The sequence below is a fragment of the Xylocopa sonorina genome, chromosome 5 (genome assembly GCF_050948175.1).
Source record: "Xylocopa sonorina isolate GNS202 chromosome 5, iyXylSono1_principal, whole genome shotgun sequence".
NCBI classification, from domain to species: domain Eukaryota; kingdom Metazoa; phylum Arthropoda; class Insecta; order Hymenoptera; family Apidae; genus Xylocopa; species Xylocopa sonorina.
This window is the reverse complement of record NC_135197.1, coordinates 3,195,564-3,212,272: the sequence shown is the minus strand read 5'-3', so window position 1 is coordinate 3,212,272 and position 16,709 is coordinate 3,195,564. Positions and strand designations below refer to the sequence as shown.

At 48.9% G+C, this 16,709-nt stretch overlaps 1 protein-coding gene across 1 annotated transcript; it reads left to right on the top strand.

Annotated features, from left to right (window-relative positions):
* The first annotated feature begins 296 nt into the window (after positions 1-296).
* LOC143423850 (uncharacterized) lies at positions 297-16,116 on the top strand. Its single transcript, XM_076895457.1, has 5 exons — positions 297-745; positions 6,370-6,608; positions 14,015-14,155; positions 14,540-14,677; positions 15,564-16,116. Exons 1-5 carry the CDS (start codon positions 388-390, stop codon positions 15,774-15,776), a joined length of 1,089 nt encoding a protein of 362 aa, XP_076751572.1. The 5' UTR covers positions 297-387; the 3' UTR covers positions 15,777-16,116.
* Positions 16,117-16,709: the final 593 nt, after the last annotated feature.

Sequence of the window (16,709 nt, the reverse complement as noted above, 5' to 3'; positions counted from 1 at the left end):
GCTAAACGGATTGTGATTCTGTGCGGACTGTTTTTCAACTGTTATCAGACTGCCCGGTAGCCAGAGGAGAGGCCAACCAGGGAGAGAGAGTGCGGTGGACGCGTTCCCGTATTATTCCCGTCCCGTTATTCGCTCTTTCGAATATCAATCGTATTTGTATATCGTATCGTACCTCGTCCTCGCGATTCGCATCTATCGGCTACGTAAATAAACGCTCGATGACAGGGTACCACTGACCCGCGCCTTCACGCAGCCAGTACCGTATAGACGTCGGTCCGGAGAGACACGCGAGGATAGATACGTCTCTCGCTTGCTCCTTGGCTGCCACGCGCCACCACCGCGAGTGTGTCTCCGTGCGACGAGAGAGTGATCAAGTGCTATGCGAACATGTCGATCGAGGAGGATACCATGATCGAACGCGATCAACGGATGTCGATGGAGGCCATCCTAGTCCGTGACCAAAGGACCACTTCGCACAGAGTTCTCGACCACCGTAGTACCGTCTCCGGCACCTCGGCCAATTGCCTGCTGACCGGTCCCGCTCCGAACTCCGGCAAGATGACAGCCACCGCGAAACGGTGTAACACCGTTGTCAACGCGAACCAGCGATACGCAACGGTGATCGCGCCCAGAATAGAAAGAAACGATCGCAAGAAGAGACAATTACCATGTGATTCGTGCCTCGTACCTGCTTCTTACGACGATCGAGGGATACGCGCATCCGTCACTGTGACCACGTGGCTGAGTAAGTCCAACTACTCACTACAGAACCCGATGATGTTACAGTACCAACGATTGCCAACAAAACATGCGCGGTAACTGTTGCTTCTTTACCTTCACATTTTTCATCCAAGTGCCATTCGCGTTCAAGAATTCCCATCGGCCGGCGACGTCTACCTAGACGCGGCGATACGGTTTTTCCTTCGTTTGGTTGCGCGCAATGTTTAAGGCGATCCGTTGGAACAGCTGTCAACTCGATCCTCGCTAAGAGGATTTAACCTAGGATTAAATTAACGCAGGTACCGATATTAATCGTTTCACGAGGGCATGTCACCGCCAAGTGATTCGCTAACGTTAACCAAACTTCTGTCCGTCTAAATTCGTGGCTATCGAGAGATCGCACGAATTCAAGATCTTGCAGCGTGCTCCGCGCTGCGGCTTTATCTCGACAGAATGTTTGTTGTCAAAGTAAAAATTGCATCCTTCCGCTCGCAATGAGTTCTCCGAATTGATACATTCGAAGATACGCTCCCCGTTCATTCCTGCGATTATATTTGCATACATTTTTCTCTATAATCCTGTTTGTATCGCTTGCCATGAAATCAGCTAGCCGATGCGCAACAGTTGATACCGTTTCTAAGTTTCCTTTCGTGTACGTCTTAATGGAGAAAGTAAGTCAAAGTGGGAACCCAATCGACGTTAGAAACTTTACCGTTCGTTACTTATTTGAAACGGTCAAATTAACGACCCGCGATGTCTGTATCGATTCTAATTACCGCGGTCCACCGTCTAAATCCCGCGGTCCCGGTCTCGAATCGTCGTATAACGAATTACGCTTAACAGAAAAACGTCTATCGTTATAGGTGTCATTCATTAGCGGTTTACGTCTCTGCTCGTTCGATGTGCAATGTACATCAACACGGTTGATGCTGACTCACGTAAAATCAATGCTTTCTTACGTAATGATCGTTCAGCATCTTTCGCCGGGGCTCCGGCGTTGTCTTCTTCGTTTCGCTCGACGCTTTTACTTTTGTTCGTTCAACTGCGAACGTGTCGAGTTCGCGACGATGAAAGGGACCAACTGCCACTGGCTCGAGTTCGAATTCCGTTCTTGGCTCTCGCGTAATTCATCGCGTTAATTGTGTTCCGACGATCGGAGGAACTGGAGGAATTGTCGCGTGAGAAGGACTTTCACGGCGCGGATCGCTTGTCGCGGCTCGTTCAGATTCTGGACTCTAATTAGGTACCGTTATCCATCGAGAACATTCTTAATGATTAACAGCGACCCGTACGATCGATGGACGTCACAGAACTCGAGTTTCGAGATGAAGGAATCGCGAAAATTGAAGATAACCCACGCGTCCCGCTGAAACTCGAACGTAGCAGGTGTCTCGTAAACGTGATCGTACAATGTTTCCCGCCGATCCTTTGTCCCTATTGGCATTCTCTTTCGCGGTTTGACGTCACTTTAGAACAAGTCGATGAACGACTTGTGACATTAGTCATCCTCCCTGTAACGGTCCTTCTTATCGACTCTCCTCCGTTCGCTCGCTTGCACCAGCGTAATCCACTTGCACGCGGTGTCTCCTCTTGCATTCGTAAAGTTTCTTTGTCGACTCGCCTTAGCCTGGCTTTAAAAATGGAAAACAGATGCGTCCGCTGAACGGCGCGTCTTTGAAGTGAGCGAAATCGGTGAAAAATGCGGAGATGAAAGTCGATTCCAGTAGCGCGGTGTGCGCGCGCTCGGCACACCCACCTGTTGAACGCTCGCGAGGCCACGGAGGGTCCCGACCGGTACCGCGCAGGTTTCACAAAATTTCTATGCGTCACGCGGTCCAGTTTTCGCTCGGTATTGGCTCAGCATCGGTGACATCCGGTAGAAAATGGAATAGTTAGTCACAGTTAGTCACTTCCGTCAGGTGTTTGTGCAGATATTGACGTTGTTTGCTCGCGCTATCAATCCACGTAACGTTCGTCGCTGATTTCGAATTAAAGGAAAATCGATCGAAGAAATTAAAGAGGCTCGAGCACCGTCGAAACGAAATCGTCGGGTCGGTCGACGAGGACCAAATCGGCGCATGAATTCGCGGAGCATCGCGCAAAGACGGCGCGTAGACGGTGATGCAAAGTGTGTTGTCAGCCAAGAAGTAGGAAGAATAGACGGAAAAGGGCGTGTAATAAATCGGCGAACGTACGCACTCGCCGCGCATCGCGACCTACCGCAACGCGCTCCGGTCCGGGCATGGACACGATCTGGATGATAAGGGGGTGGCGGGACGGGCGTAATGGGGTATAATTGTCGCGAGCAATGCGAGGACAGTGCGTCATTACCGCATTTTTCACCATCTTCTTGCCGGCCAACAGCAGAGGACCCGAGATGCGCGGTTGCACCGGCTTTGCGCGCCTTACTTTTTTCCACGTAGCCGCGGGTTCTCAGGAATTTCGTTGGAACGCCGAGCGTCGTCGTTGAGGTAGGTCCTAGCTGTACCGTCTACACCACCAGTCCAGGCCACACGGGGCGAAAGTACAAAAGATGCGAGTGACGACCGTTAGATGACCGCCTACCGAATATCCGCGGTAAATCGCGCGGTTCGCCGAACGATTCCTCCGCGACCGATGCTCGCGAACGACCGAATCGTTTTACGTTCGATCTTGGAAACGTTGGTACTTGTAACTTTGTTTGAAGGATCGTATTCGATGTCTTCTAGGGCTTTGCGTTCGCGACGCTCATTGAGAAATGCTATTTTACGCACCACCGTCAAAAGGGGTGGCTTTCTTCTGACACCCAAGTTGTTGGTATACCACTAAATCGGTAAAGATAACAAATTTCCTGTATTTTCCTTTCGAAATTATTCCAGTTTTAAATATCTGTGCACGATGCTCGTGTATCGTTAGGAATCGATTTGCGATTGGTAATTTAATTTAGCGTAAAAAATAAATAAACAAATTGGTAGTCACATTCGATACGAAGCAATGGCTGTGTTCGCGATATGGGTATAGGCTTCTGTACGAAGCAAATCGGATGATGCATTCCAGCTGGCAAGGTTGCACGTTACGAGCCACAGGTGGCTCTTTCGGTTTCTTACAGCTTAAGAATGCGAACTTGCTCGAAAGAGCGCCTATCATCGTAATTCCCCTCTCGGACAAATTTGGCCGGTAGCTGAGGACATATCGTATGGCAATTAACTTTCAGCGGGGCAAAAACGTGGCGCAATTAAAGAAACCGGAGAAAGTACACGATGCGTATACGAGCGACAAGTAAGGAAATATAATCGTAGACGCTGAGATCATTTACCTGGATCATGGGAACTTCTGGTACGATAAAAATACTTGCCGCATTATTGAATAGACGCTTTTTCCAAAGTACACGGGTTCTTTGCGCGTGTTAACGGAAAATCCTGCCCTAACGATATCGTTTCCACGCTGCCGTTAGAATCTAATTGCGGCTTTTATCCGTCTTAATCGTCGTTCCACCGGGTTGTCCGTTTTTTCCCCGTTTCGCGGATGAAATTCGTCGAAACGTGGAAACGTTCGCGCTCCGTTTCGCCGTGTCCGCGTCCCGTACAGTTAGCGGAACTGGACGGAACGTTCTCATAAATTAAGACACTTAATCACCCCCTGGAGGTGGGTCGTTCGACGTCGCGCATCCCAAGCGAAACTGTTCCTCCCCGTTTACTCGTCCTAGGATAGATTTCAGTTGGTGCGCTCGGCGTGTATCGCGTTCGCCAACCGTACGCACCGCGATAGAGCGGCAAAAATTAATCGAAGAGCATGCGCGTCCGCTTATCGTCAGGCTCACGTGGCGATCCGACTGCGTGCGGGCAAATTCACGTGACTTCCATCGAAACTTCCTGCTGGCCGCATATATTCATACGTACGGTGTGTGACTTATCTGTTTTCCGTCGAATTCCGACGCAATCTGTCCCGATTAAATCCGCTGGCGCGTGCCTGACGGTCTCTATCCGCTCGCGCATTTCTGCCCGCCTCGAATTACTCAGAATCTGAACGCGGGCCGCGGTCGCACGGGAATCCGGCTAGGAAGGGATCGGCCATCCGCGCAATTACCCAGCTGGGTAGGAAGAAAAGATAACCACCGTTAGACGGTGCAGAGGACGACGGTGCGCCGTGTGTTTTCATGGTTACTTCGGGGCGCAAACTTCCCCGCGGCAAATTACTCTCTCGCCGAGAGACGCGAAACGCACTTAAGAGCCGCTTATTAATATGCGTTAAGTGTCCGAGGTGTCTCCCTCGGCCTGTCCCCTCCCCCTTCGCCACCACCTTTTTCGCTCCATCTTTCTTTCTCCCGAGCCCGTCCGCTTATCTTCCTCGTTGCGTCCAGCCGAGAACGCGTCCGTCATGCGCGTTGCATCACGCACGTTGCTGCACATTAAAATTAAATTCGTTAGCGCCCGCACAACATACCTACATTTTCTAGTCCTTGACGCGACCGTTACCCGGTGTCCGCGGTTTTTATCCAAATTCGCTAGGCTGACGTCCGAAATCAACGGCGGCGGATCGGTCCGGTTTCGAAACGGCCTCGGTCGCGCCTGTTCGATCGACACTTGGCGACGCTTAGAATTCCATTGATGGAAACCTGTTAGACGCATTCTGGTGTACCCGCGATTGACGGCTGCATGTTAATACCCGGCTTCGTTAGAAATCAAGTACAAGGTGTTCGGTTGGAAACGGGCATGGAAGAACGCGGTGGATGCTCGGGACGAAAAGAGTGGGAATCGTACGGCGGTGGACTGCGGTGGTTATACCATCCACCGAATGCGTATACGCGACTGCTGATGGTTTGTCGTCGTACCGGTGCACGTGATCCCAGGCCCCTCATCAAGGGTCGTAACTCGTGAAATAATGCGACGACGAATTCGCGTGGATGTAATTCGACGAGCGGTGATCCCGAAACTGCCGGATGATCATAAGACGGCCTCGATCGAAATCTACCATTTAGGCGCTTACTATCGACGAGGGGGAGCATCCGGGGTTTTTTCGGGGCGGATGGCGGAGGGCACGGGGGCCGGTGGGGCTTCACGGTTCCGGAAGCTGCACGGTTCTCCTTTCTCTCTCTCCTCTCTCTCACGTCAAATCGCTGATTACACACGCTGACCGCTGCGCTCGTTCTTATCTACCTCTTAATACGCGGACGATTCCGTTAATAACGTACCGCGGCAGTTAGCCGTGAATTGGAAATAAGTGGCAACGGCCAGTCGAAATGCCGCCGCGGCGGTACCGGATCGAAATTTAACCGAACCGCCCCTGTCGACGCTTCGGTTCTACTCGCACGATTCCTGTCTACCGTGCGAGTTACAGATCGCACTAAAAGAGAATGGCCGCGGAACGCGACGCCGCGCAGACCACGACGCGTAAAGTGGCATGCACGATTTCCTCTTCGTGCTGGATTCCAGACGTTTAACCGATTATTAGTTACCCCCTGCGCCTGCAGTTTACGTCCGCCCAAAGACTATTCGACCGGCTCGGCCGTCGTACCGACGATTACTTCTTCGCTGTCAATGCGTTCGATCGAAGGTAGCATCGAGAGGCTCGTCGTCTCGAAAATCAACGCTCGCCTCGCCGCCTCGACTCTCTATTCGCCCTCTCTATATTCCATGTTGTTCATTTCGACGTGTTCAATTTTGCTTCCAGGGTTAGGCAGTCTTCTGGTCACTCTGCTCGTGGTCTCGGTGCACGCCGCTCCGACGATGACTCTCGAGGACAGGCGACTCAGCTCGACCCCGAAATGGGTGAATCCCTGTGGCCTCGCCGCTGAAGACTTCACCGGTGACCTGGACGTGGTGCAGCTGACAGACTCCCAGCTGTTGCGTCAAGTCGTCGTTCAAGCGAAAACGGCCAGCATACACGCGGAGCTTTTTCGCGAGGATTTCGTGAGTACACTTGCCAACCGGATAGAGTTTCTCTTTCGTTTCTCTCTCGTTTCGTCCCCGCGTTCGTCGAGCGATCTCTCGACTATCGCGTTCATCCAACCGGGGATCAATTTTTGGAGGCCGTGATCGTCCGTCTTGGCTCGTCGCGCGATCTAGTCCGCGCGTGGTATCGTCGATCGGAGACGAAGATTAAGTTCATCAATGGTTCAATAATTACCGACGTGACTTCTGGTGGGGATCAGACGGGGAAAGGGGACATCGAGCGGAAGGCAGTTATGGCAGTACTTCCGGTCGTACGGACGTTGATCGTAGAGTCGCACAGACCTTCGAAAGAGATCTCGGACTTACGAATCGTCTTTTGTACCCGCTCGAGAATACGCTGTCCGATTCGATATTTTAGGCTGCCTTGTTCCCGTTCGTAATTCACTTTGTCGTACCGTTTTATTTATGACGCGCGTAGTTTTCGTTAAACGAAGGCGAATTAAATATGTATAATACATGTACGGAGAAATTGAAAGTGAGCCATGCTTGTGCTATAATTGGGAACGAAAACGAAATGTTCGAAATAACTTCTTCAAGTTGTTTGGCTTTCGAATTTATTCGTAAACTATTAGCGCTTACGTGATAATTCTTACAATTATTGCGTTGATTGAAAATGAAAAGAAATATCGTTTATTATAATTAAATTAGATATGGTACTCGTTTAGAGACGTTCAGACCACGAGCCAAATAATTTTCTCATTTCAATTTGAGACACGTATTTGTTTTCATTCGTAGGCAGAAGTTTCAAATATTTCATTCGTTTCGAAAAATAACCTAGCCTCGTTACGTAATTAATCAACGGCGGCTAGGAACTCACGACTCGAATGCTTGAACATAACATTTGCCGCGGAATGGATTGGAAAGTGGTCGCAAAAAAATTACTCCGATTCTCTCGTATTGACAGTTACGCGCCATTTTTATTACTCGTAATTGCACATTGGAAACACATAACGTTATAATCATCGGATATAATACCGCGCGACTCGAACAGAAGAAACACTGTTCGATTTCAGTTCTGCTGGCCGTAACCAAAATGTTCCATCCAACACTTTTCAATCCCAACGACTGCTTAAAAATATCCGTAGCGCCGCGTTCGCTTGCTTTCTCACCGTCCATGGAAAACGGGGAGTAGTCGTGCATGCTTTCCATTTCCAGAGGCGGTCTACCATTTTTGGTTTATCTCCTCGAGATGCGCTAAAATGTTCGACGGAACAATTAAGCCAGGACAGGGGCACCGGTTACATGGCTATCGAACGTCCGTCAGTTCGCGCAGCGGCAGGTAGCCCGTCCGCCATCGTTGTTTTTTGCGAATATCATCAAACGCGTGTAAGCGATCTTGGGGTAAAAAGAAATAGATTCGTGCGACCGTGCACGGAGATCCTTTCGTTTCGAAAGAATCTTCCCAGCCGATCGTGCTTTATTATCTCTAACCAAGGACAATAAATCACGGGCCGGGTTCGGCCTCTCGTTGCTCAAGGTTCCTCTTCTGAAACGATCCGAAAAAAGAGACGTGGAAACCGCAGGATCGAAGGTACGGTTACACACGCGAAACTTTACTCTCGTTTTCTTCTATTTCTTCTCTTTCTTCTCTTTTACCCTGGTTTAAGATAGATTAAGCTCGTCCCCCTTAGTTATGCATCGTGCACACGTGTCGGGAAGACCACGGGGTCCGTGCAAAGTGCGCGGCGTCCGCCAAATCCTTGGACTCACCTGACTCATCCTTGACGGCCGCTTTACGCGCTTCCTGTTCCTCCGTTGCGACAGGACTGCACCGCACAGTCTCAGTTACACTCGGCTCTTTGAGGAACCGTTGTACCTTGCCGATGTCGGTATTCGATACTGCGGTATCGTTGCTAATCCTAGAATAGCGTCGATCGCACGATAATCCTGAAGCGAATCGCGCAAACAGCATTTCTAACGATTTATTATTCGAGAAAGCAGCTCGTTCAGTTATCTTCGTATCATTGAATTTCGTACTCCCTTGGCTGAACTATTCGCGCTCCGAACGACGACGAAGTTTTCATCTCGAAACGGAAAAGTTCGACGGGAGTCCAACCCGCGATCGCGTACGACGAAAGGCCTCATTCTACGCTTATGCTGCCAATATTTGCCTACGCGGAGCGAGTATACGGCCAAGGGAATTAGCATTCATCGCGTGCGAGCATAAAGGGTATTTGTGTGTCTCCCCGTACGTATAGGGCTCGTTCCGCCCTGTGGCCCCGCCAAAGTCACCGTTACATCATCGTTCGACGATACTCGATACCGATGTTTTCTAAGTCAGCGCATAATCCGATATCGTTCCGTTCGCGAGCAGTCTTTCCCTTTCTCTCTGGCCCCCGTTGGGCCCCTTTTCAGGCCTTCCTTTACTCCCCCGTTCACGACACGGTCGTCGAGTCGCGGCGTTTAGGAAGAAACGTGCTCGATCATACGGAATTACCTATTCCTGTTCGCTCGCCGTTGCTCAGCTTTCACGAACCCGTGGTTTCTACGGTAGGGGGTCCTCCGAGGGCGTCCCTGTTGATACCAATTCTTGGCGACGCACTGTCTGCTGGTCCAGTGACGTCACGCTCTGGCTCTCGTTATCGTTGGAACCTCGATGGACGCTTCGCTTCGCAGAGAAAGCGTTGATTTCGTCGAGGATACTTGGAAGCGAGGAAGTGTCGTGAGACTGATTCGCGTGATCCGAGATAAAGCTTCGATCCGCGGGTCCACTGTGTGCGAACCTGTTCCCTTGTATTTGATAATGGCTATTGCTATTTGTTGGCACAACGCACGTTAAATATAAATCTATTCCTGTTTTTTTTTGTATTCGTTTCTTGTAGTCTTATGTTCGTCTAATGTGGTATTTAAAGTAAATAATATTTTTTCCTCCATAATAATTTGATAAGAGAATAACTTAATTAAACAAACTTACGCTGTATTCTTTACAAACTGTTGACTTTTAACGACTTCCGTCTAGCTATCGGAACGATCTCGAATGAAATTACGGAAGAATGTGAAAAATATGTTTAACGACAACGCGGATAATGGAGTGATAAATTTATTCTGAACGCTGTTAGAAAATAATCGTTTCAATTTTCAATATCTCCGAGCGTTGCATTTGAAACGCGAAAGCAAAGTTCCCTGGTAAACATGTGGATTTGTGTGACACGTCCTTGTAAGACGCCCGTGGACAAGTGTGCGTGATTACATATCCGATATTCTCTTCTTCGTAGATAGGAAGTCCGACGTCTACGAGTCGCGTATATGCGCGCCGGTACGTGAAGGAATCGGATAAAATATCGGAAGCGGAGGATTCCAATAAATCAGAATCGGAAGCTGCCCCTCCCCGCCAAGGATGGGGCATCTATACACCACACCGGCACTCCGCCTGCATACTAAAGCGCAGACCGGATATACAACCCGCCAGTGCATTTACTCACCTCGATACATTCAGTACGCACTACGACACGTATTTTCTGCTACTCGGCTGGCTCGGTGTTCATTCAACGATGACATATTTTTCAAATACGCCACCATCATCACCAGTTTCACTTTTACGGTTACCGTCAATACACGGTCGTGTACTACAAATAATTGACATTTCTCTAAATCAGCTCGTTCCACAACTCGCCAGTGAGGGAAGAGTACTGTTATATCTGGCTGCTCGGCATCGAGGCGCGATAATTCATTAATTTTGCTATTTAATTAACATCGCGAAGTCGCGGGTGAGCCTATGCGTACGGAGATCGTTAGTGTTCGAAATGGATCGTTTCCTATACTCTCATTTAAGATGAATCGTCCCCAAATATTTATTATTTAAACAGCCACGCGTGTGCGAGTATAATTTACAGAGACTTAAACCAAGGTACGAGAGTGTTTCCTCAATTTTTGGTTAAATTTCGATTCTAACGAGGATGGCGAGAAAAAAAGTATACCTTAAAAAAAAAGAGGAAAGATAGTTATATGGTATAACTAGAGGCTGTAGTTTCACGTTCGTCCGAGAACAAAGTGAAATTGGTAAATTCGCTGAGGGAATAGGAAGTGGTATTTAATTGAGCGGAAAAGGTGCACCGAAACGGCGGGATTTCCATTCGCGTAAAGGCGTTCTTTTTGTGCCTCGTGGGAGTCGCGGGGCACGGCGAGCCATTCGATCGGTTCGAGGCCGTCGCACCGAAATTTTATAACTTCTAATAAGCGGTGGAGCGGTGAAGCCGCGCTAGAAGAAAGACCGAGAGACTAATTGATTTTGACGGGTCCTCGAGAGTGCCGCGGTGGTAGCGCAGGATAGAGAGAGAGACGATGCCTACTCTCGCCAGCCTACTTCCTGTCAGTTTTCAGCCCGGTTTTACGATTATTCCTGCCTCGGTGTGGCCGAGGAGACTTTTACGAGGCACAAAAGACCCGCGTCTCAGATTTGCTCGCCGCCAGTGGTTGTTAGCGACAATTCCTTTCATTCTTCGCCGTTTCTTCTCCCGTTTCTATCCGTTCTACCGCTAAAACATCGTGGAACGGGCACCGCCACGAGAAACCCACGCGTTTCACCTGACCTGTCGACGTCCGCGACCCGCCGCCTTTTCGAAATCGATCAAACACGACCTTCCACCAGGCCTCTCCGCTTATCTTTCGCGCCTCGAAGGTGAAGGTGCTGCCAACGGTCATCGATAAACTATCGATACTCGCTCGATAGCTATCGGATGTATCGGTAACGTCGTTGAGATAAAACGGAAACGCGCGACCGAACTGGAATGCAACAATGTTCTTCGATAATCTCGTGTGTAGTTTATTTATAAACACGCAGATTGTCATCAGTACAGTTTCTCGCAACAAAGTGATTGTATCATAGACAATTCTCGGAACTGATAGCTTCTTATATCCTTTTAGAGCCTTTACATATTGGACTACTCGAATTTGGTCATGGCATAGATATCATAATGTCTCTTTTACAATAATGCCTCGAGATAAGTCGAATCTATCGACGACATAATAATTAACGGGATCTCTGCTCGACGTGGAAAAGTAATCGGTAATTAACGATCTTCGGCATCGGAGTAAACAAGTAATAAAAGGAGCCGTGGTTTGTTCGGAGCACTCTAATTCGGGTGGGAATGGGAGGGCAGGGAGGTCAATTGAGAAACGAACGTGTAACGATACGTTTTAACGTATTTATTACGGGAACCGTTCGCGTAAAATAATCATAAAATTATTTAATTGGCCATCGGAACCCCGAGCTCATGAGGCCGCCGCGGTTATATCCGAGGGTTCCCCGACAGCCGATGTAATCCGTGCCGGTGATAATGGCGGCTCGTGACGCAATCGGTGCCCGTTCGGTTTTAATCGTCGTGTTTAACGTTTCCAAATACAAAGTCTCTATTTTGAAAGGTGTCCGTATCGTCTTTGGAAGGTTTCGTAACGATTTGGGCGTGGAAAAGGATCGATTACCGATCGGGAAGATCGACGTAGCTCGAGACACGCCACGGGGCTCGGGATGCTGTCTCGTGAGAATCTTCTCCACTACGCATAGAGTTTGCTTCGCCTCTCGTTTCTTCTTTTTTCCTCGAGTTCTACTCAGAAATATTTATTTATTCAAATTAAATCTTAAATCAAAAAAAATCAAAAATTCTTTTAAGGATATCAAACGCTAGGGGTAAACAATTTATGGAGCGAATTGTTCGAGGCAGCCGCGTAGCTCCGAGGAATGTTGTTTGCTGGTCGATGCATTATCGCGGTCTGCGGGTCGTGAGAATAGTATCGCGTGATGATTATTTCCATTCCTGGGCCAGATAAGGGCCTTGATAGCCGCGTTATCGTTCCGCGGGCCAGCTGGTCCGGGATGCGAGGTCGAAGACACGTTCATTGATATAGGTGCTTATGCGAATGCGAAGCTGATCGAGCGATACGTATTTAAAGTAGCCTTTCCGACGCACAAAGTATCGCTGGTGCAATCGTTATTAACGATACATTCTGTCGGTGGGGTTGATTATTTATTTTCCGAGTAAAACGGTCAATACCTCTGTATTCGGCCGTTCAATTAACAGTATACCATGATCGTTCGTAATTCGCTTTGAAATTACCACGAGCATTGTCAAAAAAATTACAAATTAGATTTACTTTTCACTCCCGATTACGACTGACAATTTTCACGCGATCGTTTGCGAAACGAGAAACGAACATAGCCGCGGAACAGCAGTTTCGACGCGTGCCAGCGCGACCTTGCGACCGTGTTAGATCCTTTTATATCGGAACGCGCGGCGCTTGAAGTTTCGCGGAACGCAGCCTCTAATGGAGCATCCCGAATCCGCGGTGACGAGCTGGCGAGGGCACCTCGGTTACCAGCAAGCTCGTTACTCGCCTCGACCCGCTGGTTCGCACCCAGCAGCTAGCCAGTGATTCATAATCGGCTTCGAACGACGGAGGCCTAAGCCAGCGCGGTTCACCGCGTCTGCCCTGGCGCCCGAACCTTCCCAGTAATTTCTGGGTAACGATCCGCAGCATTCGCAAGGCCGTGCCACCTTGGTATTCCCGAAAAGTCAGCGAGCACGGGACAGGCGCGTGCTCCGTTAACCCGGTGACGGGACTCGCGAACGGCTGCCAAGGGTCTTACTCATCCGTCACCGTGGCCTGTCGCGCGTGTTCCCATCGTACCAGGAACGGGGGATATCGGGAGCCTGATCGTGGACGAGCCGCTGTTGCCCGTTTAATCGGTGACTAAACCCGGCAACCTGTTATTCAACCATACTGCTCCCGCAATGAAGGAGTAGAACGCTAAAATTTTCGCGTACAGCCCGGCCAGGCCTCCGCGTCCCGCACACCTCGCAAAATAAAGACATTTAGCGTTTCATGGCCGATCATTGCTACCTTTCACGTGCGAATACGGGTTGTTTGCGCGTATCATAACGATTAGCCTCCCCTTCGAGCGGCCTCCCTTCGTTAGAGAATTTGTTGTGTCCGCCTCGTCTTGCGTGCTGCTTCTCTACGCGCGTATCTTTTCCTCGTTTTCGATCAATTATCGGCTACGCGCATGATGGGGTAGCGAGCGGAGAGAGCCGCGAGTTAAGTTCAATTTGATTCGCTGTGTGCAATTTAGCCGTTCAGTCCCGAACCGGGGTTAATTTGCATAATTTTTCTTTAGGAGAGATAATAAAAAGTTGGGATCACGACGGACGACGAGGTAGTTAGCGTGTAGCTTTATGGGAGGAGGTCCAGTTTGAATCGTTGTGCTTACATTGTGACGTGGAATTACTTTTTGCTTTTTGGGGATGAAACGAGGACGGACTCGAGTCGATTAAATAATTATTGCTCATTTGATACGTTAGTCTGTAAATTTCGATCTCGGTTGAATGTTACTTTAATTACACGTGGAACTTTCTTTTGTGATTTTACAGGCCCAACGAATGTTCAACACCGACGTAGCCGAGCTACAGTCGACATTTAAAGACACCCATTACGATTGGCTTCCTGGGCCGAAGGAAATTCCCAAGCAATTAGGAGAACAATTGGATCAAGAATACCTTGACAGATTAGATGTACGTATGAACAATGGTTACTGGTTTCTTTCCTTCTCCTTGCGAACACCGAAGATGAAAACTGAAAGTAATTCATCGAACGTGTCGCATTAATCTTTACGTGGTTTGCTGTTGTTTGGTATGTGATTAATAGCCGTTAGCGCGCAAACACGAGTCCCGCGAAGCGTCGAAATGAAATATACGGTCACTTTTATGGAAATGATTATGCTAATCATTTTACTGTCGCGTGGCGCATAATTACTCAGCACACTTGACTTTTACGCGAAGGAAAAAAATTCGTATCGTTCGATCTTATCGCGTTATATGGTGCGATTATGCAATATAAGTACAAAGTTTATATTTCATAGCTTTGCATAGGTTAAAAATGATTTGTTTAATTCACAGCTTGATACAGCCCTCATCAATGCGTACGAGTATATGCAGAAGTATGCAGTGGGCCTCGAACAGATAGTTTGGGATCAAGAGGACCTTCAACTCGACTTCCGCACCGAATTTAAGGACACCGACAACAAGCTACGAACGGTTCGTGTACATTTCAATTCTAACTCGTAATCCTCGGTATCCTCTAATCTCAGTTACGATATCTCGTTTCGCGTTCTCTTTGCTCGCGAGATGGAAAGAAAAGATTATTGGACAGCTTTCACAATGGTGGTGTCCGACTCACTGAAACGCTATTAGCCTGATTCACGTAACCCTCGATGGGCGCTGAGAATGGGGAAAGAGAAGAGGGGAAAGGAATGAGAGAAGCGCGTTTCTTCGTCCTGGGACTTGCTGGTGAACTCGTCAGCGAGGCCACCTAGCAGGCCCGAGCCTTAAACGCGGGGATGGTCGAGTCAGGTCAGAACTGTCGGACGAAATCAGAAGCTGAGGGAATCGCTTTTGTGCCGCGAGTGGAAGAGGACCGCCACACTTCCATTGTCGCGAAACGCAATAAAAAAAGAAAAACACAGTTCGGTTTTACGAGTTTCACGTGAAACTACCGCAGCTAAATATTCGAGCCGCGAGGTGAAAAAGTTTATAGGTTTATCGTCCATTTAACCGATCTGGGCCGTTACTTGGTCAAGTCAACTTCCACAGAATGCTCCTGATCTCTCGCGGTAGTGTTCATTTTTTTTTTTATTGATTTAACGTTCAGAGAACGGAGACTCGCATATCTATATACATGTGTATGTGAAAAAGAGATACTGTTAAGGTTGTCCAATCATTTTTTACCGTCGCTTGCTTTCCATTTTTCAATGTCTGTCTGGTTTGATAAATCCAAAGGTGTCTCAATCCTGGAGTGAAACAACTTATCAAAATTGTAGGATATCGCTTGGAATGGTTTTGAATAAATTTAACATGAAAATTGTTCGCGTTTTCGATCACGCACGAAACGTCAATCGTAACGTTAGGAACTGTAAATTTGCAGGTCCTATGCGAGCTGCAAGTGGCACTGGTGGAGCGTCAACTGTCGCCTCGGCCAGACGTGACGCGCGACATCATGAAGTCTGAATTCCGCACAATGTCGTCATCAGAGACGTACAGGAACCTTCGCGACTGGCTAATCTTCCGGGACTACATGAACGGGCTCGAATACGTGGTGCAGGTGTTCGAACATTTACTACGCGGTTTGAACTCCTGAGGATGGCAAGGCGGAAGCCGACGAAGGGCTACCAGGCGACGACTCGGCCATCTCAGGAGATCGGAACAGCCCAGTCTGGATGGCCAGCTCTCATCATGAGGTTGGAGACGTACGCGAGCGACAGGGGAAGAAACCCAGGCGTGCTCTGCCAAGCAAGCCACCGGGTTCCTAACCCGTCTCGGTTCCAGCGAGACGCGTCTCCACGATCGGCAATAGGCCTATCTGTCGGCCGCGGATCGGCCGAGAAGCTGTGTCATCGTTGAAACCGACGGATATCCCGTATTGTCGGAAAATGCGCGCGTGTATCTGGGTCGAGCCTGTTCAATGCTAACCGCAACGGCTTCGACGCGGAGGGTCGACGATAATCGCCACCGAGCATCGTCGATTAACCGTACACCGGCGTTCTCGATACTCGCTAACATTCGTTCCAGTGGGAAAACCGAGGGAAGAGATAAGGAGCAGGAGGCAACGCAGAGTCGTACGATGAGTAGTCCATTGGCTTTCGCCGCCGTAGTTGACGATCGTGTGCGGAACACGTCCAACTTCCCACACGGACGTTCCACGCTGGCACGCGTTCTCTAACGCTTGTTGAAATACGTGTCCAAAGTGTAACGTGCAAGAGATAGTCGTCGGGTAGAAGAAGACAGTGTAACGAAATCAGGAAGATCGGCAGCCAATTTCCGAGCGACTTCTTACCTTTCGTTGAGATTCATCATCGAACAAATTTGTTGTATTCTAGTTTCTTCTTCTTTGTGATTTCTTTCACGTCGTTTGGTACAGCTGCTCCGTTCATCTTCGTTTAATAATACTCTCGCGTCTCTTCAGCCTCACCATTTTACACCATCGTACTTCACCCGCTAAATTATTATTTAACCGAACGTATGCATTTTAATACTTTATCACTGGACTCGGTCCCCTTACTTTTATTTCATT